The 25,243-nt window shown below is 36.2% G+C and overlaps 1 protein-coding gene across 1 annotated transcript in view; it reads left to right on the forward strand.

Annotated features, from left to right (window-relative positions):
• The window catches only part of TMPRSS15 (transmembrane serine protease 15), a 119,475-nt gene that overhangs the window by 72,974 nt on the left and 21,258 nt on the right, over nucleotides 1-25,243 (forward strand). Inside the window, exons 18-22 of the mRNA XM_041734712.1 lie at nucleotides 3,927-4,037; nucleotides 5,531-5,663; nucleotides 20,608-20,703; nucleotides 24,485-24,534; nucleotides 24,703-24,877. Coding sequence (XP_041590646.1) covers nucleotides 3,927-4,037; nucleotides 5,531-5,663; nucleotides 20,608-20,703; nucleotides 24,485-24,534; nucleotides 24,703-24,877 — 565 coding nt within the window. The remainder of the gene's footprint in view (nucleotides 1-3,926; nucleotides 4,038-5,530; nucleotides 5,664-20,607; nucleotides 20,704-24,484; nucleotides 24,535-24,702; nucleotides 24,878-25,243) is intronic.

Below are 25,243 nucleotides of genomic sequence, written 5' to 3' on the forward strand. Positions count from 1 at the left end.
ATAAAATATAAAGTCAGTTAAAATATTAATGTTTGCCTGTAGAATATGAAATTATCTTCACTCATTTATCATCTCACTAATCTGGTTAAAACCTATGTGTTTGTGAAACAAATTGATAATTACATTTACAAGAACATCCCTAATAGTATTATAGTTGATATATGTAACCTACTTCTCTCATTGGGGTAAAGATTTATAGAAACAACTGGACCAGCCATGTCTTCTTTAAAATATTTTTTTATTAATGTAAGTTAGATTTGGGTTACAAAATGCAAACTTTTTCAAAGTTTAAGATAAAGTACAAACAGCTCCAATTATTGTTTTCAGATACACAAAGGAAAAGATTAAGTATGATTTCTTGTTGGCAATCTGGAAGGGAAAGTAGCACAAGGGGCACTTGGAAATAAGAATGTTAACTTAAGTATCAGCTAAAGAGGTGCTTTCTAAGTGTTATTCTTTTTACTCTTAAGAATATTATTTGTTGAGCATTCAATATACTCATACTGGTTTACCAAATACATTTCTTTTTTTCAGCTGACTCTCTGAATTCACCTAAGACATAGTATTTACTCCTATGAGACAGTAAAGAAACTAAAGCTCTGGGCAGCCCAGGTGGTTTAGTGCCGCCTTCAGCCCAGGGCCTGATTCTGGAGACCTGGGATGTCAGGCTCCCTGCGTGGAGCCTGCTTTTCCCTCTGCCTGTGTCTCTACCTCTGTCTATGTCTCTCTCTCTCTGTGTATCATGAATACATATAAAATTTAAAAAAAAAACTAAGTCTCAGAGAGGGTAACTTCTTTGCTCAAGTTTGAAAATAAACATAAATAAATCAATAAATAAAGAAAGAAAGAAAATGACTAAATTGCAGACCAAACCAAGGCCATAAGATTCCAGAGCTTATGTTTTAGCCAACATTCAAATACAAATAAGCATATTTTATCTTTATAATTCATAGAATCAATTTCTGTTTACAAATCAATAGAGTTTCCATTAGCCAATAAATTGCACAATTTAAAAAATATATTTCTTTGAAATCATACTTTTGAAGATCACTTTATATTGTGTCAGCTCTGTTACTAGGGTTCGTACTGATCTTTGAGGCCTATTAATCATTTAACATAAATTAATCCACTTAATGTTTAACAGTTACTACTGATTTCCCACTTTAGGCAGGCAAGTAAAGATGAAGAAACAAGGTCTATGGATATTTCAATTATTAAAGTGTATTTTCAATTTAAAGAATGGACTCGATAAAAGTGCAAACAGAAAAAGCTTTCTTTTTCTCCACCTACTTTATTTCAAATCTCCCTTTTGGCCCCTGGATATTTCAAGTGGACCACCTCACTCTTCCAGTTATTTTAGGTCTAAATGTTCTTAACTGGGTAATTAAGTTTCACTTTTAGATACTAAGATGTACTGTCAAATTGAGCATCAAAATTTTAATATCATCTGGTTCAAATTTTCTTTTATCTCCCAGTTCTGGTACAAATCTTAGCCTAACAACTTAAGGTAGAGGACCCTAGAAATATTGCCTTTGACTCACGTTCCACATTCTTTCCCTTCCATCTTCCTATACCTGCAGTGTTCAAGGAGAGGCAAACTTGTTCTTTTGGCTAACGGTGGCTCCTGGCCAAAGACTAGCTCTTTTGTAGAACAGAACTGTGGGTTCTTTGGGGCATTCCTCTCCCGCTCTCCTTCCCCATGACTACTGCACTGTAGGCAAGAGTAGTACTCTTCCTAAGCAATCTCCTGTAGCCCTACTCAGTTCCCAATTCCCTCCCTGCCCACCAGGTTCTGCTTCTCCCTCTGCAGGTGTCCACTTTGTGTTGGAGCATGCTCATCCTGTCAGGCAGCTGTCACTCAATTATATTCCCCAGTGCCCATTGGCCAAAAGGAAACTCATTCACTTTTCCCATATGGAGAAAATGCGGGCTGTTTCCACTGCCACTCTCTCTCCAGTCCCTAGCTACCCTCAAGGGAAGCTCCAGCCTAACTTCTGACTTTGAATTCATTACATAGGAAGTGAACATAAATCTTCATTTGTACAGCTACCTGGCCACAAACTTTAAGAACCTAGAGTTACTATTTCTTGTGAAGTTATTCATTATACTTTAGTTCAGTCTGATATTTTTCAAAAATCTGATCATGAAATCAATTTATTTGGTTTTGGTCAGCATTTCATATTATAGAACGGAATAAAATAGAATAGAATAAAATTTAGAATAGAATAACAGAATAAAGGTGTTTAATTTAGTTACACACACACACACACACACATGCACACATCAGTTAAAAAAAAAAAAATCTGAAAGCTCCTGCATGAATCCCACAGAAGCAATAGGTCTTGTGATTCTTTAGTGTAAAAAAACCTTCAGGTGGGTAGTGATATGATGGCCTTCCTCCTTTAAGGTAACTCAGTATGAATTGTCTTGGAGCTTCCCTCCCTTGGTGTGCTGGATGGCACCATTTTCCCTTCTCCCACTTGAAAACAGTTCCTTGAGGATATATTATGCAGTCTTTTTTAGGAAAGATCTATATTCTAATCCTTATATATACACACATACCTAGAAACAGGTGAAGGGTCTTGATAGTTGCTAGACCAATTTTGCGATTTTTTTAGTAAGTGTAGTATGGCTACATTTAGTACCTCTTTTTAAGAGTATAACAGTATTTATCAATACTCTCAGATTTGGGGCTATGACCTAGATTTAAAATGACAGGAATGATTCTTTTCAAGTGCCATTACATTTGGTCATCATAAATTGAGAAAATCTATATGGAGATTAGTACAGTTCAGTTTTGAAACCACTTTAACATGAATTGCATCTCCTTGAAAACAGTATAATAGTTTATAATTAATATTCATAATACCTTTCAAAATACAAATTTCCCTCTTCTTTATTTTTATCAAGTACTTTTGCTTCCCCATTATGATCATCTGTGCACGATGTGGGGAAAGAAATATTAAGCCCTCCATACCAATCTCCATACCCTCCATACCATCTCTCTTTTCAGGGAGGCCAAATCCCATGTGGCCCTCAATAGAGATCCTAATACCGCCATGTAGCTATCCCTCTCAAACCACAGTTAAAAACCATGTTGAGGGAGCAAACCCTCTCTACCTGTGCAAAACCCTGTAAGATCAAACAGTTCCAGAAAACAGTAGCAGCCACTTTCTTCAAACAATGAATACTTCCAATAAGCCTATTTTTGCATGACTCAAATTCTGGAAACCACCAACTGCCTCCAGATTCACTCAGTTCCTTCTTTGTCCAGCCTTTTCATTTTCCTTCTATTTTTTCATATGCCAGTCACATTCTCTTGACTCCAACCTGATTTACTTGTTTAGAGCTCCATCTTCAAATTCTTTACAAATTACTGCTATTGCAGAGTTTCCATCTATTTGTGACTACTTTTCCCCCACCTGACCCAGGCTATAACCAAGCTCACTGCTTCTAGCCTGGCCCAACTTTGGTCTCATCAAAAGGCCACTTCCACATTTCCATATGATATAGGTTTGGATGTATCGTGTGGTAAAATCAATAGATCCTCCTATGCTTGTGTAACATTCCAATGGTTGTTGCTTGTATGTTAATTTGGGGTAGAGATGTCTATTGAAGAGACGAACAGAGATAGGAAGGAGGGTATCCTAAACCTCTTGACCATCTCTTGGAACTGCTCTGTGCTCTCTGAAAAGATGCCTAAGGTTTTGTGCACACTTTTCTCAAGTCATATCTCTGGCTTTGACCCTATTATTGTGGAGGTATTCTGAGAACAAAGTGTATGTAATCTTACTTCATATTAAATCTACCTCAATCACTCACTGTGGTAAAAGGTCAATGTGTAAAGAGGCAGGAATGTGATGGATACTATGGGATCATGTATTTGTCACCTCTTCACTCCATAATTAAATATTCTCTCTCAAAAGAGCCCTGCAAGGAAGACGATTTCCAGTGTAAGAATGGAGAGTGTGTTCCATTGGTGAATCTCTGCGATGGCCTTCCGCACTGTAAGGATGGCTCAGATGAAGCACATTGTGGTATGTTCCATTTTTTAGGAAAACACTTTAATCACGTTAGCCTCTACATTTGGCTTCTACAAATGTAAAAGATTCAGAATGTGGTTATCAATATATGTCTTGGTGCTTTGGGGTATGATCATCCCCCCAGTGATTTCAGCACTTACTAATGTTATTCTGGTTAGGAGAAAAGTTGACCAGCAGATCCCTGTTTTTTGTTTGTTTGTCTATTTAAGCTTGATTGCATTTAGTAACTTTAAGTGTAGGACAACTCATATTCACATAAAAAGCATAAAATACCATAGACAGAGAGAAAATGGCCTGCACCAGGCCCTCTAGCACCACCCTATTAGCTAGGATAGTTTGCCCATTGCCTGCATATGGATACATCCTCATATTTACTTAGAACTGACTATGTTAGACTTGCTCCTTTGCATTTCTGGTTCTTCAGTACCTACTACTCCTGCTTTGTTGAGTCCTCAGTCTAGCCCACTTCCAGATCTCTATAAAATGATGAGCAATGACTACTTTTACTATGTCTTGCTTTTATTTCTAAGCAAATACTTAATGCTACTTATTATGCCATGCACTGTAGCTGAGCGCTTGTAAAACACTCTTAACATAATAAAAATTAGTTCTTTTTGGCCATGATAAACCTGAGGCTTGGAGAAGTTAAGTGGCTGCCAAAGATCACACACCTAGTGAATGCTAGAGCTGTATTTCAACTTGAGTCTGCCTGATTTTAAACGTGAACAAGAACATTAACCTACAGAATTACAGTATAGTGTTTGTGGTAAAACTACCATTGCTGATGTTTCACCTGTTTGATAAACTAGCTTCACTGGGTCCAGTCTCTACTCAGCCAGTCATAGCCTTTATACTGTATCCAAAATGCTTGTAAGGTAGCGGGGAAGAAGACGGAAACTAAGCAGCAAAAGAAGAAGGCCAAAGAAAATAGTTTCTAGAGAAAGAAGTAAGGGGAAAAAATGCTTAAAGTTGTTTCTGAACTTGAATTTTCCTTCTTTTAGAGACTAAGCTTATAAGACATGATCATCACAAATAACTTTATTTTCTATTTATTTGCTGTATTGATATGCAATAAACTTCTGTGTCTCTGCCTTTTCCATCTTTATAGTTATATGAAGGAGCAACGTTAAGTCTATCAAATTTGTATTTTTCAAGTTAGGCCTTCTAACATACTCTTCAGAAAAATTACAATCAATCTCATAACTCTAAATGTTAAGAACATTACACATGTAGTTTACCTTTTTTTTTGGAGCGAAAGCAAGGGGAGGAGGGACAAAGAGAGGGGGAGAGAGAGAGAGAATCTTAAGCAGGCTCCACCCCCAGCAAAAGCCTGGCAGGGTTCGATCTCAGGACCCTGAGATCATGACTTGAGCTGAAATCAAGAGTCAGACGCTTAAGCAATTGAGCCATCCAGGCACCTCAGAGCCCATCATTTACTCTTAACAGCTTAGGTCAAAATGACCTTGTGTATGATTTAATCTCTTTAGTACGTCTTTTCAACGGCACAAGGAACAACAATGGTTTGGTGCAGTTCAGAATCCTGAGCAGATGGCATGTAGCTTGTGCTGACAACTGGACCGCCCAGATTTCAAATGATGTCTGTCAGCTGCTGGGACTAGGGTAAGTGATTCTTCTCAGGTCTGTTTTAAGAGATTCTCAAATGTTTTTATTGATATCAAATAGGGTTTATTAAGACATATAAATTTAAGGAAGTTATGAATTTAGAAAATACACATGAGCAAAAGGAAGACAATAAAAAATTTTGATTAAAGTCATTCTCAAAAACAACCACTGTTATATTTATAAAAAATATTTATTTATAAAAATATAAATATGATTAAAAAAAAAAGAAAAGAATTACCACAGGATCTGGCAATTGCATGTCAGGATATTTACCTCAATGAACTGATACATTTGCACACCCACGTTCAAAGCAGCTTTATTCAAAATATTCAAAAGGTGGAAATCCTATAATACAAAATTTTACAAAATATAATATTATATTGCTTTTTAGCCTACTTACACGGGCATTTCTCATGTCGATTAAATATTTTCTATAGATTATCAAAGAAAATGAAATATTCTTTGTTATACTATATTATAGTATATGTATAACTAATCACAAAGGTCCTAGAGAACATGCTTTTGCTATATCTTCGCAACATTTTCACAATAATTCCTTCAGAAAATCTGTAGCAGTGTTACTATTGTGAGAAAAGACATGCAAAATTTCAAGACTTTTTGAAGAAGCATAATTCAAGTGATAATTCCATATTAATGACACACCTAAGATTTATTATAGTTCCAGTCTGTCATAATACATCATATCAAATACACTAGTTCACCATATTCATTTCTTACCTTCCTATCAATCTCAAAAGTAATAAGGTTTAAAATAGAAGGGAATAGTAATAATGATTTGCTTCTTTTAAGTTGTATAGTCAATTCTAATTCAGCATTCTGATCCTTTTGGTATTCATGATTTAGGACATTTAATCATATTAGATCACACATGGTTATTTTATCACTTATAGCACTATATTGTTTACTAGTATGTCTTGTCATTTTAAACTATAAAGTCTAAAAAAATAAAAAAATAAACTATAAAGTCTATAAATACAGGAACTATGCTTATTTAATCCAATACTGCATTGCTACCATCTAGACTTATCATTGCCTCAAAATACAGGTATTAAATAAACATTTGTTAAAGCAATAAATTATTCATTACAAATAAATATATATATGTATATAAATATAGAAATATCTAGCCATCTAAATGCCCAAAGTTGTTCAACATAAATCATTATCATTTTCCTTCTGTCCTGATGGGGAATGATTTTCTAATCCATTCTAAAAGTTTTGTATAAAGTGAAAAAGGAAAATAATTCAAGTCCACATCGACATATATCATGAGCATTTGGCAATTATCTCAACTGTTCCTAGCTCATCAAAATCAAAGGTAATTGATTGGTGTCTTTATAAGGAGCCCTTCTTTCTAGCTGATTAATAATCATGCAGTCTTCATGCTATACACAGATTTTCAAAATTTATTTCAAAATGTTTATTTTTTAACGCAAGACATATTTTCCACTAGAAATAACATTAATGTAGCAATTAGGTCTTGGTGTAACCTATAATAGCCGTTTAATTTCTAGTAGACTGGGAGAGTTACATTGTGTACTAATGCTGATCTAGGACCTAACCACCACATAGAAGTATTCCTATGGTAATAGGAAAATGTTTGAGGCCCTATTCAGAGTGTCAGAAATGCCCCATAATTTCTTGCAATTTGAATTGAGAGTTTTCAACTTCCTTTACTTCCTAAAATACTGTTCATTCAGAATCTGAACTCCTCAGCTTTAAGTCTCATTCAAGTGATGTCAACCTCATTAGGAAGATACATTTCTATAAAGAGCAAAGGGAGGAATGAGTTTCATCATCCATTATGTAAATAATCATCAATTTGGTTTATATGCATTAACCAGAGACTTCCTGCACTTTATATATATTGTTGTTTTTATAATACATTATAGCTTGTATTCTAACAAATCTTCCAATGTGGGAAACTTAGAGAGCTAAGGAGGCTTAGTGGAGGGTAGGTTGTAGAGGGAATAATGTTTTTTGATGAAGAGGCAACAAAACACTGAAACTGACAGTTGCTTATTTATCCTCACTTCAAGGAAACCACTGGGCAAGTGGCATTGATTCCAAACTCCTACTTCAGTGTTAATTTTAGTTCAATACAGGTGAGGCCCTAAGAAGTCATTTGCTTTCACTACTGAACTTGTCAGTAATTCTTAGGAACTGTTTTACAGACTCAAGAATTTAGTAAAGGTTAAGCTAAGGAGATTGGTAACTTGACCTTGTTTCCACAAGTAATGAATCCAAATATCCTGGATGATGGAGATTTCACTGCACAGGAGCTTGTGTTCCAATTCACCATCTATCCAAGCATAATTATATGGTTATAGACACAGGAGTTCTTTTCATTCTGGTTGTGAATCTTAACTAAATAGTTTCCTGCAGGATATAGAGGGTCAAAATGAATCACTTACAAAGACCAAAGTATCAACATCTTCATTGACAGACGTTTTTAAAATTTGAATTAAATATGTTGGGGATTCCTACAATTGCATGACATAATGTGTTGCAAAGGAAAGATTTCTTTATTACTTAACAGTTGCTAATATAAATGTATTATTTTGATTACTCCTGATCAAAAATTTAAACATTAGCAAAGATATTGTGTCTGTTCCATGGATGAGTAAAACATGGCTTTTGCTTTAAATATAGTGGGGACAAACACATAAACAGATAATGACAAAACAAGGTGATAAATAAAAGGTGCTAGAAGAGAACCACTCAATTTGGGCATGTCAAGGAAGGCTTTCTAGAAAACAGCTTGAGCTAAGTGGATGACAGGCAATCCCACACAACTGTGTACCATCTATTTACATGTTTTCCCCCAGCCAGATTTTACTCTCTAGTTCACTGACCTCATTTTCCATGAATCACAGTCCTCCAGCAGGAGACAGGGACAAAGAACTAGATTTTTTTAGTGTGTATCAAGCAAATAGTACATCCCACTGCCTTAGATACAGTATTTTTTATGAAGGTCAGGCACTTGCTTTCTTCAGAAATGAGTCAGGTAATCTCTGCAAAGACTTTCATCTTTGGGCCTGCGCTTATTAAATAGTCTCCACAGTGCTCTCGTAATTGAAAGAAAGTTATAGCCTTAATGAGAATGTGTCTAGACTGGGGCATGGTAACCGAAAGAAAACTTAGTGAGTTTAAAATGATGTGTTTGGTACAGTGGAAAGTAATTTAGGAGTCAATTTATTAAAAAGGCACTGTAGTCTCTCAAGATTATTTATGCAGATAGGGTACAAAATGCAATTCCCCCAAGATTCTAGTAAATCATGTGAGGCAGATTTCATCAGCCTTCCCTCTTTTAAATGAAACATTTTCATTCCCTGCCATTTATAGCATGCATAAGTAAAAAAGTACTTTAAATAACACTTTCATGTCCCTGATCAAAGTATGAAAGAAAACATTTTACACCAATGCAAGAATAAATGTTAAAGAAACTTAGGGTTGTGATCTTTAAAACATTTCCTAGGAAAGCACACTACCTTGTTACTAATCCAAAAAATGAACTATGTGGTTGAATTGCCTTGCTGAGCCATTAAAAACTAGAAGTCATCAGGTCTGTAAAGCTTCACAGAATTTAGGAAATACTAATGTCTTAAAAATAGATTTGGTTATACACACCGCTCTTAGGCTGCTTATGAGGAGTTGCTGTTAATTTTTAAATCCTATAATAGTCCCGGGGCGCCTGGGGCATTCAGTCTGTTAGGTTAAGTGTCTGCCTTTGGCTCAGGTCATGATCCCAGAGTTCCAGGATTGAGTGCCCCCCACACCCCCACCCCCATACCCCCACTCCCACCCTATCCCCAGGATCCCTGCTAGGCGGGCCATGAGAGAGGCTGCTTCTCCCTCTCCCTCTGCCCCTCCCCCTGTTCCTGTGCTCTCTCTTTCTCTCTCAAATAAATAAAATCTCTAAAATCAATCAATCAATCAATCCTATAACAGTCTTATGCAAGGTATCTTCTGTTCAAATGTCAGAAGCCTCAGGTTGAGCCTCTCATTCTCAAATCCAAAATAAGAAATGGAATTACTTCAAGTTCTTCCATTTCGGAAGTATTTGGAAACTGCTGGGGATAGGGGCATAAAATGCTGTATTTATAAGCCTTCCAAATAAACAGAGCATTAATGGTTTAATAGCCTCTATAGGCACCACCACAAATTTGTATCCACAGTTTAAATGGGTCCTGGAAAACTGAAAATAGAACCTGTGATTCATATTAGTTTTAAAAATTGATAGGCAAAAAGTGTTCTTGTCTTTGTCCATATTTCCCATCATTGTCCCCAAATTTTCAACCATGTGGGAAAAGCCTTAACACAAAACAACAAAGATAAGATACGGGAATTAATAGGAAAAAAAATGTAACTACTAACTTCTACTTTAAATGACTTATTTTTTATTTGCTAACCTCACACAGAAATAATTAAATACTATTTTCTGTTATTTTTAATTTTTAATTTGCAGGTTTAGCACCAAAGGAAATTTTTATTGTGTTCTTAGCTATTTTCCTAGAGTGGGATGGGGTGAGAGGCAGGTGTGGGCAAGATGGTGGAAACATTGTATTTTACCAAGTTAAAAAGTTCACCATTTACCTGATATACAAACTATAACTCTGATGTTTTTTCCAATTTTAAAATTAGCAGTGAATTAACTAAATATAGGTAAGGAGAAATAATTATAGCAAAGCATAATAATTTTAGAACTTTCTAAGATTCATATTTAGTAAAGTTTATTATTTACCAGACTATGAAAAGCACAGTGGTTGGGAATTTCTCTCTGCTATGGCCAAGGGAGTGAAAGTAAGTGTACCACTGATTTGTAATTCAAAAGTTGGATCAGCAGCCCCCATACCTGGTTATAGTTAGAATCACCTGGTCTTTTACCCAGATATTTGGATTCAGTGTGGTCTAGGTCAGTGGTTTTTGACATATGATTTTCAGAACCAAACTAGTAGCATCTGCAAGCCTGGAATGCACATACAGAGATGCAAATTCTGGAGCTCCACCTGAGAGACCTACGCATGGGCAAGTCTAGAGTAGGATTGGCAGTCTGTGCTTGGAAGAGCCCTTCTGGCAATTCTGATGCTAAAGTCTGAGAACTGTAATCTAGGGTAGGCTTTCTTAAGCTTCTTTTGTGTGTCATGGACACTTTTGGCAGGCTACTAAAATTTACTAACCTCTTCTTAGAACTGTATATTTAAGTGTAAAAAATAAAATACATATAATTACAAAGGAAATTAACTCCCTAAAAAAATAACTATCAAAGCGCACCTGAGGGTTGAATTAAGTGTCCAATTTTTTATTTCATCTCAGGGTCATGAGATCAACCTTGCAGGGGGCTCCCAGTTGGTGTGAAGCCTGCTTGAGATTCTCTCTCCCTCTGCCCCTCCCTCCTCCTCACCCTGCTCACACGTTCTCTCTCTCTAAAAAAAAACTTGTTAAATAAAAAAATAACTATCAAAATATTATAAATATGATAGTAATATATATTTCTTTATTTAGGTATTGGATAAGATATGTTGGCAGTTCTAATGATTACTATAAGATGAAAAGTGAGCATAAATAATTTTTTAGATGTATTCACCAACAGTTATAGGTGTTGCTATCAATGTTATGGTTAGTCACCTACATTTGTATAACAAAAAAGACTAAATTTCAATTAAAGGTTAGTAAGAGTTAGTTCTGTAATTATCTCTTATCTAGCCACAAATCCCTTACTTATTATCATAGACAAGAAGTAGCTCCACAGACCCAGACCTTGCTAGTATGGGGCCTAGAGATCTCAGGTCTTTGCAGAGCCCTGGGTGATTTTGGTGGGGTAGTCTTGTTGTCCCAAAGTAACCCAAGAACTTTTGTGTACTTGTTTCAGTAGAAAACAGAGAACTTGTACAAAGTATCTCTAAAGTCTGGCACTTTGATTTCATCAGGTATTAAAAACAAAACAAAGTGAAATGAAACAAAACATCAAACTTTTTTTTTCTACTACAACCTGCTTGAGGGCCATCCCTGACTTAACCCAGGTGACTCCTTAGTCTTTTTTTTTTCTGACACCAGCCTATTTTAACTTCTCTAAAAAAATAAAACTTTTCTTGCCCAGTAGATCAAAACAAAAGTAGAGACTTTAAAGAAACCTCTGTAAGGACATCATTAAAAGGGGGGAAAAAATCTGCTGCTTGGTTTTCACCAACCATAGCCTGGTTTTATTGCTTTCTCTGAAAAGTTCATTCCTGATTTCTCCCACTAATATTTAGTGGACTCTCTTATATGAAATGTAACTTATTTATATTGACATAACTCAGGGAGAATTCTCATTGTCTTTTTTATTTTGACTTTTATTCTAATGGGTATTTTGTAACCCCAGAGAAATTTATGTAGCAAGGAAATTGTTGAGACTATAATCCTACATATAAAGGGTTAAGAAAATATCCCTTATGTTTGGCATAATTGTGAATCATCTACCAATAAATTTTCTACAACATATAGCTATTTAGTCTATAAAAGTCTGGCACAGACTTTTTTTTTTACTCAAAGACCTTTTTTACTCAATCCATATGTATAAGCCAGCATCCTTTATCATTTCCTTAGACCCTGGTTTTGTTTTTGTTTTTTTTTTTTGGAGGGAGAGATTTATCTAAATTCAAGTTAATTAACATGCAGTGCAGACAGCCACATACGGAAGAATGAAACTGGACTACTCTCTTACACCGTACGCAAAAAAATAAATTCAAAATGAATGAAAGACCTAAATGTGAGACAGGAATCCATCAAAATCTTAGAGGAAACACAGGCAGCAACCTCTTCAACCTCAGCCACAGAAAATTCTTGCTAAGGCTCCTCTCTAAGTGCAAATGACATATCAGATAACGAACTAGTATCCTTAGATCCTGTTATTTGTGGGGAAGCTTCAATATTCTGAAACAGAAATAGTTGAGAACAGAAGAAAACTTTTGCTCTGTGAAATGAATAACCAAAATCTTCTCGTTCATTTTATTTCCCTTCTAAAAACTATTTCCAATTCCTCAACCTGTAAATAATACTGTATATTCTATGAGACCAAGGGCCATTTTTAATAAAATTGATAAAATCTAGTGGAACAATATACCTTCTGTCCCCTTCTTTAATTTTTTCTTCTTTAGGGATGCCTGGGTGACTCAGCAGTTGAGCATCTGCCTTTGGCCCAGGACGTTATCCTTAGAGACCCGAGATCGACTCCCACATTGGGCTCCCTGCATGGAGCCTGCTTCTCCCTCTGCCTGTCTCTCTGTTTCTCTCTCTGTGTCTCTCATGAATGAATGAATGAATAAATAAATAAATAAATAAATAAATAAATAAATTCTTTAAAAAAAATTTTTTCCTTCTTCCACTTTCCCTTATTTTCATTCTTCCTTCTTTTTTTGCTTCCTTCCTCCCTTTCCTATTCCCTTCCTTCTTTTCTCATATCCTTCCACCTTCTTCTTTGCTTTATACGCTTACCTTTTCAAAAGAAACTGGGGTGATTTATTACAAAAGGTATGTGCAGTAATATTAATAGAATAGTAGCTGAAAATAAGGTCTGAAGAAATTAAAAGACACATCTATAAAACATACAGGGTCAGCACCATTACTAGTATTTCTGAGATTCCTGGAAACCTGTGCAGAAAGGAGAACATTAAAAATTGCATCATTTTAATTGTGAGATAGGATAAATGTTACCAGTTCCATAGGGAAGACAGATTTCTCCTGACACTAAATTCTAATGGAAATTTTGCATGTATGTCCTTATAAAGTAGTAATGCTTTAAAAAAAAATATGTGCACTGATCATCCCAATGTTTATAGCAGCATTATCTACAATAGCCAAATGATGGAAAGAGCCTGAATGTCCCATTGACTAATGAGTGGATAAAGATGAGTGTGTACACACACACACACACACACACACACACACACACACACACACACTGGAATACTACCCGGCCATAAAAAATGAAATCTTGCCATTTGCAATGATGTGAATTGAGCTAGAGAGTATTATGCTAAGTGAAATAAATCAGAGAAAGACAAATACCATATGATTTCACTCATATGTGGAATTTAAGAAACAAAACAAATGAACATAGGGCGAATAAAAGAGGCAAACCAAGAAACAGACTCTTAACTATAAAGAGCAAATTGAGGGTTGCTAGAAGGTGTCTACACCTGAAACTTATATTACATCATATGTTAACTAACTGGAATTTAAATAAAAACTTGGAAAAAAGAAATATGTGCACCGAGAACACCTCTTAGTAAATGTAGCGGTGTATGCCATATGCCTCTTACCCAAAAATAAATAAACTCCAGTGGCAGGTAAGAAAATAAAGTTGCAAATGAGTCAATGATATAGTACAAGGGATTAAGGTCACATTCTCCAAGATGTTTAAGCATAAGGATCCTGTCTCTGACAACCTCCCTTGAGTATAATTTCTCTCCGCCACACTTGAGGTAGGAAATGCCAGGAATGTTTCCTTCCTAATATCATTAAATCTGTGGGATAATACAGAATAGCTACCAGACTGACCCATCAATTTCTCTCTTGTTCTTAATATGGTAGCTCACACAAAGGAGGAAATTCATCAGGTGAAGATAATTTTTTCCACTGGCATTTTTTTTTCCTTCTATGTGCCACAAAATCTTAGATGTCCAGGTCAGAAAATCAGAAAATAATTCAGCTTAACTGTCTGCCAAACTATGGTGGTGTTAGGTGAGTGCTAGGTGTGTTGTCATAAATGTGGTAAAGGACTAAGCAGTTGTAGCTGAAATGTGTCCAGTTCAGTCAAGCTGTTTACCTAACTGTCCTTATGTCCTGACTCTCTCAGTGGGATGCTTTGCTCTCCTTTGCCTCCAACTCCTTTCATTCATCATCCCCCCAACCTGCCGCCACCCCGGTCAACCACTCTCCCCACCTTCTGCCCTGCCAAATCAATCCCATTCTTTCCCTCCAACCTGAAAAAGAGGGTCCATCCTTCTCTAAAACCCTTTTCAGAATAATCCCACCTGGCTCCATTCATGACTTAAGCCTTTTGGGGTATGAAATGAGCAACAATGCCTGGCTGCAGCATTTGCAACCTTTGTTATTATTCTGTTTAGCTTTAGTGTGTCCAACAGCTTAAAACGTCCCTACCTAAGCTCCTGCTTCAGGGAGGAATTCTTATCGTGGCAAATACAGTCTGAGGATCAAGACAAAAGAGGAAACCCAAGCAGGCCTGAGAAGAGACACAGAAGATTTATACTGTACAAGACCCTCCGGGATATCTTTCTTTTGCTCCCTAGAATTCATCTCTGAGTGTATTTTTATACTCCATATATGACGTTAAAAATAATGATGGTGGATTGCATTTATATGCTTCTTTTCTCACATAGAATAAGGTTTTCCTGAAGCCAAAGGAGCCCTTGGAGGATGCATAACCTATACAGATGATAATAAAGGTTTAGAAATGGGTAGTCAGGAGGTATTAGCATGTCAACAAGGTAATGCTATATGGGCATGTTTCTATGTGATACCAAATTTCTACAGATTTCAAACAGCTGTGCAAATGTGTGGTAGAGTTATCTAAATCTGCAGAGTTAAAATTTCCAGAATTTAAAAAATGCAAACTCTAGCCATAATCTTGACAGTTTCTCTGTAAAAATTAAAAACTAGTTTTGTGGGAAAGAAAAGGAAACTGAGGCAGGGAGTAACTCAGTGGCATGCTTTAATTGCAGAGCTTAATAGAAGTTTCTCTCAATTCAATTTTTCAGTTTTTCTGGGATTTTGTTTCTCAAAAATAAATGGTGATAGTAAAAGGTTGCTAACCTTTCATTTGCCGAGAATATTTTTTTTTAAATTTTATTTATTTATTTATGATAGTCACAGAGAGAGAGAGAGAGAGAGAGAGAGAGAGAGGCAGAGACATAGGCAGAGGGAGAAGCAGGCTCCATGCACCGGGAGCCCGACGTGGGATTCGATCCCGGGTCTCCAGGATCGCGCCCTGGGCCAAAGGCAGGCGCCAAACCGCTGCACCACCCAGGGATCCCTGCTGAGAATATTTTAAATATACTTTATTCTCTCCATCATTTCTTAAAATAAGAAATAGTTTGTTGTAAATGTTCTCTGCAGCTTATATTCTGTTTACCGTGAATACAAACTGGAATAAATTGTGTTCAGTCTGGAAAAGGATGAGTTGAATTTGGCAGGATTTGAAATGCAAGTAATCGGTCTCAAATTAAACTCCAAATTCTAGCATCCAGCATGGACACCTGGAGATGTTTGTATGAACTGATGGCCTCTAGACACTGCTTTCAGGTTGCTGGCATCAGTATACATGACAAAAAAATGATTATGTGAATACTTTATACTTTTTTCCAAAGGAATGTCTCAGTTATTCTATCCTATGTTCTATATTCAAAACAGTATATCTGTAGTATTAACTGCAGTCTGTTTCCTCATGTAAGTTTAAGACTTGTAGAGGAAATGTAAAGAAGACAATCTCAGAATATAAACTGCATCTTTTTTTCGATATGCACATATAATCTTTACTTTTTCCTCTGCCAGATAGTGAAAACATCACTATGGTACAGCATTTGAGAATTCAAGGGTAGAAGTATTAGCATTTACTAAATATTTTTTATTCTTTAAGCTTTGCCTTTAGTCTATTTTTTTCTCCTAGAATAGGCTTATGTTAAAATTTCCTTGCCAATTCCATCATGGTATAATGCTAGTGGTAAGTGTATCATAAATAGATACTAGATTTTAAAAACTTATTTATAAATAACACTTCAATATGTTTTCAATTTAATTTTGTCCAAATTTTGTTTTGAATCTCCAGAGATATTAATACATCTTCTCAGGGTCTGTAATAAAAGAGCTTGTGAGGGTAACTGGCTGGTTCAGTTGATAGAGCATGCAACTCTTGATCTCCAAGTCATGAGTTAGGTGTAGAGCTTACTTAATTAAAAAAAGAAAGAGAGAGAGGCCACCAGGGTATTTCAGTTGGTTAAGCGTCTGATTAGCCAGGTCATGATTCCAGGGCCCTGGGGTGGAGCCCTGACTCCTGCATCTCATCAGTCTCCCTGATGAGCTGAGAGTTTGCTTCTCCCTCTGCCCCTCCCCCTGCTTGTGCTCTTTCTCCCTCTCTTGCTCCCTCTCTCAAATAAATAAATAAAATCTTTTTTGAAAAGAAGGAGAAAGAGTTAAGGGATGGAATCAAAACAGGTAGAAATAATGGAAAAGTGTTATATATATATATATTTATTTATTTATTTTATTTTATTTTATTTTATTTATTTTATTTTAGAGACAGAGAGAAAGAGAGCACACACATGGAGGAGCAAGGGAGAGGTAGGGGCAAAAAGAGAGGGAAAGAATGTCTCAAGCAGATTCTGTTTAACCAGCTGAGCCACCCAGGAGCCCCTTTGAGATATATTTTTAATGAATCACCCTTCAAGATGTTCCCTTATGTAATTATGAATGTTGTCAAATGACAAAACTAAAACAATTTAGTGTTGAGTCTGATGTCCTTTACTCAAGGGAAAACAATCCATCAATCAGGGGAGTATAGTTAGTGCCTCACAAGCAGTGGAGCAACCTTTCTTAGTGACCTTGGGCAAGAGGAAGCTTTGTGGAATATGAGAAGAGGTAGCAGGGCACCATTGGCTAGGAGGTCAGGAATTTCTTTATAAGCTTAGCAGGTCCTATTTTCTAGGGTAAAGTAAGCTAGTGAAAGCTGACTTGGAAGATTGTGATGGTGTATATGAAGATTTCTTGACAGGAGGCCTTTCCTGTGTGGGCTGCCAGGTTTAGATCTGTGAAGTGGGCCAGGCCACTGCTGTGGCCTCCATTCTGTGGGGCCCGAAATGTGAATTAACTTCATCAGTGCCTTAAAACAAACCACCTGTCAAGTAACTAGAAGTCATTTTGGAAGCCAAAAAGCCGACCCCCTGAACAAGTAAAAAATAGTTATTATATTTGGATTTGACAGGGGTTCCCTGACTTGCAAGCATCAAAATCACCTGGAGGGTATATCAATGGACAGACGCTGGACCCCACCCCCAGAGTTTCTGATTGGGGTGTATAGAGTGGGACTAGGCAATTTGCATTTCTAGTACATTCCCTGGAGGCTCATACTGCTTGCCTCTAGAACACACTTTGGAAATCTTTGGTCTTGGAGAGTCAGGAACACTAGAAGAATGCCCAACACATATAAGGAATTAAGCAGAATAATGATATTGAGAATATTGTTGCAGGAATTCTCTGCTTTTAGTGCCTGTGGTCCTTGGTCACATCGCTTTGAAGGATGAAGAGGTAGACCAGACGAAGAGTGATGGGCAGCAAAGTTTATTGAGCAAGAGTATAAAGCTCCCAGAGAGGGAGGGGCGGCCCAGAGGGTTGCTCTAGGAATTTGTAAGTGTAAGGATTTTTACGAGCTCTTTTGCAGAATTATTTTAAGCAATCCGGGTATGCTGAGTTGTGCCAATCAGGGCTTTGGTCACGTGTCTCTCTATCTATTAGGTTAATGTCTATGTGCTGATGGTCATTATTTGGTTAAAATCTGGGGCTTGGGAATCCCTGGAGCCTGCCTTCGGCCCAGGGCGTGATCCTGGAGTCCTGAGATCGAGTCCCACATCAGGCTCCCTACGTGGAGCCTGCTTCTCCCTCTGCCTATGTCTCTGCCTAGACAGTGTGTGTGTGTGTGTGTATGTCTCATGAATAAATAAATAAAATCTTTATAAATAAATAAATAAATAAATAAATAAATAAATAAATAAAATCTGGGGCTTATGTCTTAACTGCCCTCCTTGCTCATGATAGGGACAAATGCCTTGTGGTTAATTGTCTTATTTTAGGACATTTTGCAGAAGTCACTTCTGCAAAAGCTGCAAAACAGAATGCTAGTGCACACCTACCTAAGCTATAAAACACGATGTTAGTGCTGCTTTCTTTTAACCATCTTGAACTCCATATTTTCTTGTTAGGGCCCCTGGCCCTGACTATCTAAGTGTTCAAATAACTCTTAACAATGTGTTAAGATTGTGTTATTGGAGAGACACACATTGTGTCTCACAGACACAATGTCACACAGACATTGTGTTAACACAATGTGTTAACAATGTGTTACTTAAAACAGTAAGAGAAGAGATAGATCTAAAAGGGAGAATGGAGAGTAGCAGGGACCCACCCTTACAGCAAATAGGAGCACCCATCAACCCATTATAATGATGTTTCGGGAGCCTGCAAGCAAAGTCAACACAACTAGAGCCTCTTCAAATTGGATAAGTATCAATTGGATTAAAAGCTAAGATTAGTGTGATGAATTCTACCAAAAATTGCACCAGGGTAAAATTCAAAGTCCTCTGATTTCTGTTTTGATGCACATTCTATCTTCTCTAAATGCGTAAATCCTTAAATATAATGTTTCTCTCTTACAGTCCTTCCTGACCCACGGCTTTCCTGATTTCCATACCCTCTGCTGCCTTTTGAGGTCTTTATGCCTCTTTTGTTTTCTGAACTATAACAAAGACATTTTATATAAATACTTATATAAAATGATGCTTCCGCTTACCTGAAGGGAATGCCTGAGTCTTTAACAGTAACAGTGACAGCTCCCATTCTCCCTTTGGCAAATTCATTTCAGGTGTCCTTAATGAATGACTAGTCATTGATTTGTAAGCTAGAGTTACTTTTATCTGTTTATAAAGTTAAAGTTCAAGGCGCTGAATTCTAGGACATTAAATAGAGGCTCCATTGCTTCAGTTCTCTGTTCAGTGAATGAAAGTTACCAGACAAATACGTTCGGGTTTTTTAAGATGTTGGCCCATCTGAAGGAGATAGGAAATACTCTCAACTTAGTTTTTTTTCTTCTGATTGATCATAACAGCCATAAGTGTTCCTTGGAAAGTCCCTGTAAACAGAGAGAAAAGGGTGAGTGTTGGTCACAGTGTGGACTACAGTGTTGGACGTCCTTCTGAAGAGGCAATGGGTGGATCCTTTGTGTTATCCCAAAAGATAAAAACTGGATCATCTGCCCGCTAAACCAGTAGAAGTTAACAGCAATCAGGATGTTTTCAACCTAAAAGCATATTCTTATGCAAGGGTTAAAATCTGGAATAAATGAAAGGCAGGAAACAAGATTAGGAATGAAGAAGCTAAAAGTTTCCACCGAAACCTACAGAAGAGAGTCAGGATAACAGAGACATCGTTAATTATGGTTCACAGTTGAGAGCATGGATATAACATGTTTTCAGGGATAAGAAAGACTAATAACTTAATGTCTTTTGTCACATGGAGAGTGTCTCTTTCTCCATCCCACCCTGGCCCTTGAGTTGACACTTGGAGGTCCAAGCTACATACTCCCTTTTCAGAGCAATCACATAGCTTCTTGCTTTAAATTAAGGCTTGCTAGACTTCAAATTGAATGAAATATCAAGAACAAAGAAACCTTTGGAAAAGCAAACACTGAAGATATTATTTTTCTAGGTTGTTCTTAGGCAACATGCATTTTTTAAAAGATGGATTACACTTGACAGGAAAAAAGTTTAATAAATTATGGTGCCACAATTCTGTGAGGTTGTCATTAAAATTGATCATTCTGGAAATTATTGAATAACATAGAAAAGTAAAATGAAAAAATCAGATACCCAAGTAATATATGCACTGGTTTTAATTTTGTTAGACAGTATTTGAGCATGCAAACAACCAGAAATATTACACAAAAATTAAAATTATATTTCATGTCATTATGGATAATTCTTCTATTGATTTATACCATCTTTTATCTAACAAAGTTTTTGAAGTTTTATATTAAAATATTAGTCTTTTTGTATGGAATCCCATACTTTTTTTAGTGTCAACAGTATTAAATAACTAGAAATTTAAGTTTGGATCTTTGTGTTTTGTTTTGTCTCTATGTGTCTTTCCATAGGAGTGGAAACTCATCAATGCCAATCTTCTCTACTGGGAGTGGACCATTTGTGAAATTAAACACAGCACCTAATGGCAGCTTAATACTAACACCAAGGTGGGTCCCAAAATCTGTTCTTGGACTAATTGTACTTGAACTGGAAAGAAGATAGATTTTTAAACTTGTTAGATTTTAATGCCACCACATATTAGCCATAAAATCTTGAAAGTTATTAATTTACTTTTTTATTTTTCAGATAATCTCAAATAGTACCTAATTGATCCTATCTGATAACATTGCCTAATCCTCATGTATACAGTAAGACAGTCAAATGAGATACTTCATATATAATTGTGCTATGCAGTGATAGAGATTCAATAAATTTTACTTCTCTGTCCTTTCTCTCCTTACCTTCAGATTCATAAACAAGTAAATCCCCAAAGAAAAGAATTGTGAGAGCTGGGATAAGTAAGTCCACTGTTTGTCAGACTAAAGAGGATGACACAAATTAGCTATCAACCAAAGACAAGTGAAGAGAGAAAATCATGGTACTTAGCAAATAGAACATGAGTATTAAGTGAAGGACTCCAGACTTCTAATTGTGCCTACATATTCTCTTTTTTAAAATTAGATTCATTTTTATAGCTTTTACTAATGTTAAAAAACCAACATCTTTCCTGTATTCAAAGATCTATTTTAGCTTAGATTATATCATTTCTCCTATTTGTGCATTAATGATACTTTTTGTTGAAATGGGCTTTTGAATTTTACAGTTCCATTAAAGGCCAACTGGAGGTGGGAGGCAGGGAAGGGAGGAGACAGTAACTCCAAGACAAAGCCATAAGTACTGACAAAGATTTAAGATGTCATTGCTGGTGCATTAGCTTGCAGTTTTTTGTATAACATACTTAATGGTGAAAAATGAAATTATGTAATTATTCAACTATTCATGAAAAGTTATAATATCTGTGAGCTGAACCAGTATAACAAGTTGATAAAGGAATATTTTTAGGACCAAGGACTTTGCAATTGAATGTTTCATATGAATGCTTGCTGGTCCTTGACTGATATTATTAGTCTCATGGGGGGGAATCAAAGCATTTTCAAGTGAGAAAGCAGATTTTGAGATTTCCTTCTATAAGCATGTCTAAATTTACATTAGCATTATCGATCTTGAGCAGTTTGCACACTGAAAATTTATTTTATTTGTATCTTGTAGACTTTTAAGAATAAGAAAAGGACAAAGGATAAATGGTTTTAAAAATTCATCTCAGCATATGCATGTTTCAGAGCAGATGTAGGTTATTCCATGCTTATCGTCAAGATGGCAGTATCAGTGCTGTCCCTATTGTCTGTATGTTTATGTTACTTGAAAGAGTTCTATGAAGTGGCTCAATCTTTTAAGCATCTTCCTTAGGTTCAGGTCATGATCCCAGAGTCCCTGAGATGGAGCCCACATGGGCTGGCTCCCTGCTCAGCGTAGAGTCTGTTTCTCCCTCTGCTCCTCACCCTGCTTGTGCTCTATCTCTCTCTCAAACAAATAAAATCTGAAACGAAAAGAAAAGAACAGAGAAAAGAAAAGAAAAGAAAAGAAAAGAAAAGAAAAAAAGAAAAGAAAAGAAAAGAAAAGAAAAAAAGAAAGAAAAGAAAAGAAAAGAAAAGAAAAGAAAAGAAAAGAAAAGAAAAGAAAAAAAAGAAAAGAAAAGCAAGAGTTCTATGACTTAGGGAGTGTTGCTCTACTCTAAGGCCGAAGGAACAGAAGCTTGGTGTCGATAAATGACTAGGACAAGTTTCCAAAGCCGTAGGCAACCCTACATCACTCTGCTTTTCCATTCTACTGTGTTATCTTCCAAATTCCCCAAGGCAACAGCTCACTTTAAATAGCAGTTCTGGAAAGGAGAAGGAAAGAAAAAGCATAGCCTTTTCAACAACAACAAAAAAGCCCATGTTGTCGAGAGAAATTAATCCATTTTGTCAGTACAATGGATATACCCCCATCCATTTATATCATACTAGGGCCCCACAGGGCTGAGAGAGACACAGGATCATGTCACTGCTTACGTGATATACCCATATCTAGGTAGATACACATGCTGCACATTGCTTATTAATAAAACCTAAAGTGTATTTTCTTATCTTTCTTCGTGTCCAGAGGGCTAAGTTAGCTCTGATTTCAGGACCAAAGGCCAGGACAGTAATTCCACTTCCCTCCAATCTCTCTAAATATACCTGGATGAAGTGTGGATTCACTGCTCATTCTGACCAGGCACTAAGCAATTTATTCCTCTACACTAAGCTCTTGCATCTGTACGCTTATGCATGAAACATTTAACTAACTGAAATGCATGGAGAGTGAGGGGCAAAGTTCAGTTCCATTATCAGGTTAACTTAATAGTTACTTTAATTTTTAAAATCTATTCAACTCTTCTATGGTTGCCTAAAAACTGATGATAGGTTGCCTATCATCAGTTTCGTACATACTACAGAGCAGTAGGCATCATTTAATATCTAAGAATGCTGAGGCATTTTAAACATGGATTTTCACTGATGAGTAATGGATATAGAAAGAGTTTGGATGAACTTGAAAGTATGCTGGAAAGCATTCTAGAAACAACTTCTCTCTCAACCATGAGTATATAACAGAAGGGGAGTTAATTGAGGCTTCTTCTTTGGGGAATTATAAATAGATAGATATAGATATAGATATAGATATAGATAGACATAGACATAGACATAGACATAGACATAGACATAGACATAGATATATAGATATTCCCATATCTAGGTAGATATACATGCAGGCACATTGTGTATTGATAAAACATAAGTATATTTTCTTATATTTCAATTAAAATTACCTTCTATTCTCAACGATATGTCAATTGGACAGTATGAATGCATGTGATTTCAAGTAAACCTTACCATGTATGTTCCAGTAACACCAAATTGCTTTGATTGTATTTGGGATCTCATATGGATTTGGAGTCTTGTTTTAGGGAAATTTTTCCCTAAAATTTCAAACACCTAAATAATATGTGCAACAGATGCAGTTAAATATATAAGTAGAAATCATTACATGTTTGTGTACGTTTTTGTTTCAACGTGACCAATATCTGCATAGCCAGAGGGAGAGTGTGAGCAAGTGATTTAATTCCTTGTATTATACTGATCTCTAGTGGTCAGGAAGTATAACACACTTTTAAACTATTTTCCTTTGTTTAAATTACTGTTTAAAATAGAATCCTTAGCTTTGAAAAAAAAAGTTTGTATCCAAATATTTAAACAGGTAGTGAGTTATTAAATTATATATGTCTACACTTTGTATTTTCCTGTTTATATGCTTATTTCCTTTGAAAGCAGGACCCGTGATTCATTCATTGTTGAATTTTCTGAGTAGAGTTACAGCCTCATACACAGTGTAGACACAAATAGTTCTCCAATTAGCCACACTGAGACATATTCTGTATTATAGAATGATGAAACGCAAGGTTGGTTCAAGCAAGCTAATAATAACTATCATTTATTGAGAGATCATTGTGTGTATGGCACAATAATAACTCCAGTGCAAACATTTCTTTTTACTTCTCACGAAATTCCAGTAAAGTAAGTACTATTGCCCCCATTTTATGGATGACAAAACTGAATCTCACGGACACCGAGTAATTTATCCAAAAATTACATGAAATGTAAGTGGTAGAGTTAAGGGCTCAAACTCAGTTCTAATGGAGTTCAAACTAAGGATTTTCTTGCTGTGTGTGTATCAGCCTCCCCATTTTTCATATATGATACTTATACTTGAAGGTTAATTCTACTAAAAAAAATAAGATGATGTGCATTATGTTCTGTTTTAAAACATTAGGTGCACAATTTCTGAAATATAATTGTTCTTCTATTACAGTGAGCAATGTTTCCAAGATTCATTGATTCTGTTACAATGTAACCATAAGTGTAAGTAAATATTTTGTCATATTTTCTTTCCTTCAAGCCTTCTGTTTAAAATTTGGAATAGAGGGGGCATATCACCTGAGATTATTTTGTAGTGATCCACTCAATTTTCATAATCAGAGGAAATCCACCAAAATAAAATAGATGCTCTTTCTTCAATTATTTTAATAGGGTGTGGAAACAAACTGGTGGCTCGAGAAGTCAGCCCAAAGATCATTGGAGGAAATGATGCCAAAGAAGGAGCCTGGCCATGGGTGGTTTCTCTTTATTATAATGGCCATCTGCTCTGTGGTGCTTCTCTCATCAGCAACGACTGGCTGGTGTCTGCTGCCCACTGTGTGTATGGGTGAGTGTGACATCGCAGTGTCCCCTCCCAAATGAGACACCACAGCAGACACGGTGCATCCCACTTCATGCAGCCTCACGTACTCAGGGAAGTGTTCCTGCTCTTTATGGTACTATATAGCATCAATAATATTCCCACTAAAGTCATATATAAAAATACAGAAAGTTAAATGGAGGATCATTCTTCATTAGATACTTGCATCAAGTATTATGTTTCCTATGTACGTAAAAATTGAAATTCTTCCCTACACAGGTAAGAATTTTTAAAGGTGTGAAATTCATATTGAATGTGTAAGTTGTGCTGGTTATCAATCAATCAGGCAAATATGTAGTTTCAGAAATTGTCAATATCAGAAAAGCACGTTTA

Source organism: Vulpes lagopus, chromosome 20 (assembly GCF_018345385.1).
Source record: "Vulpes lagopus strain Blue_001 chromosome 20, ASM1834538v1, whole genome shotgun sequence".
NCBI classification, from domain to species: Eukaryota; Metazoa; Chordata; class Mammalia; order Carnivora; family Canidae; genus Vulpes; species Vulpes lagopus.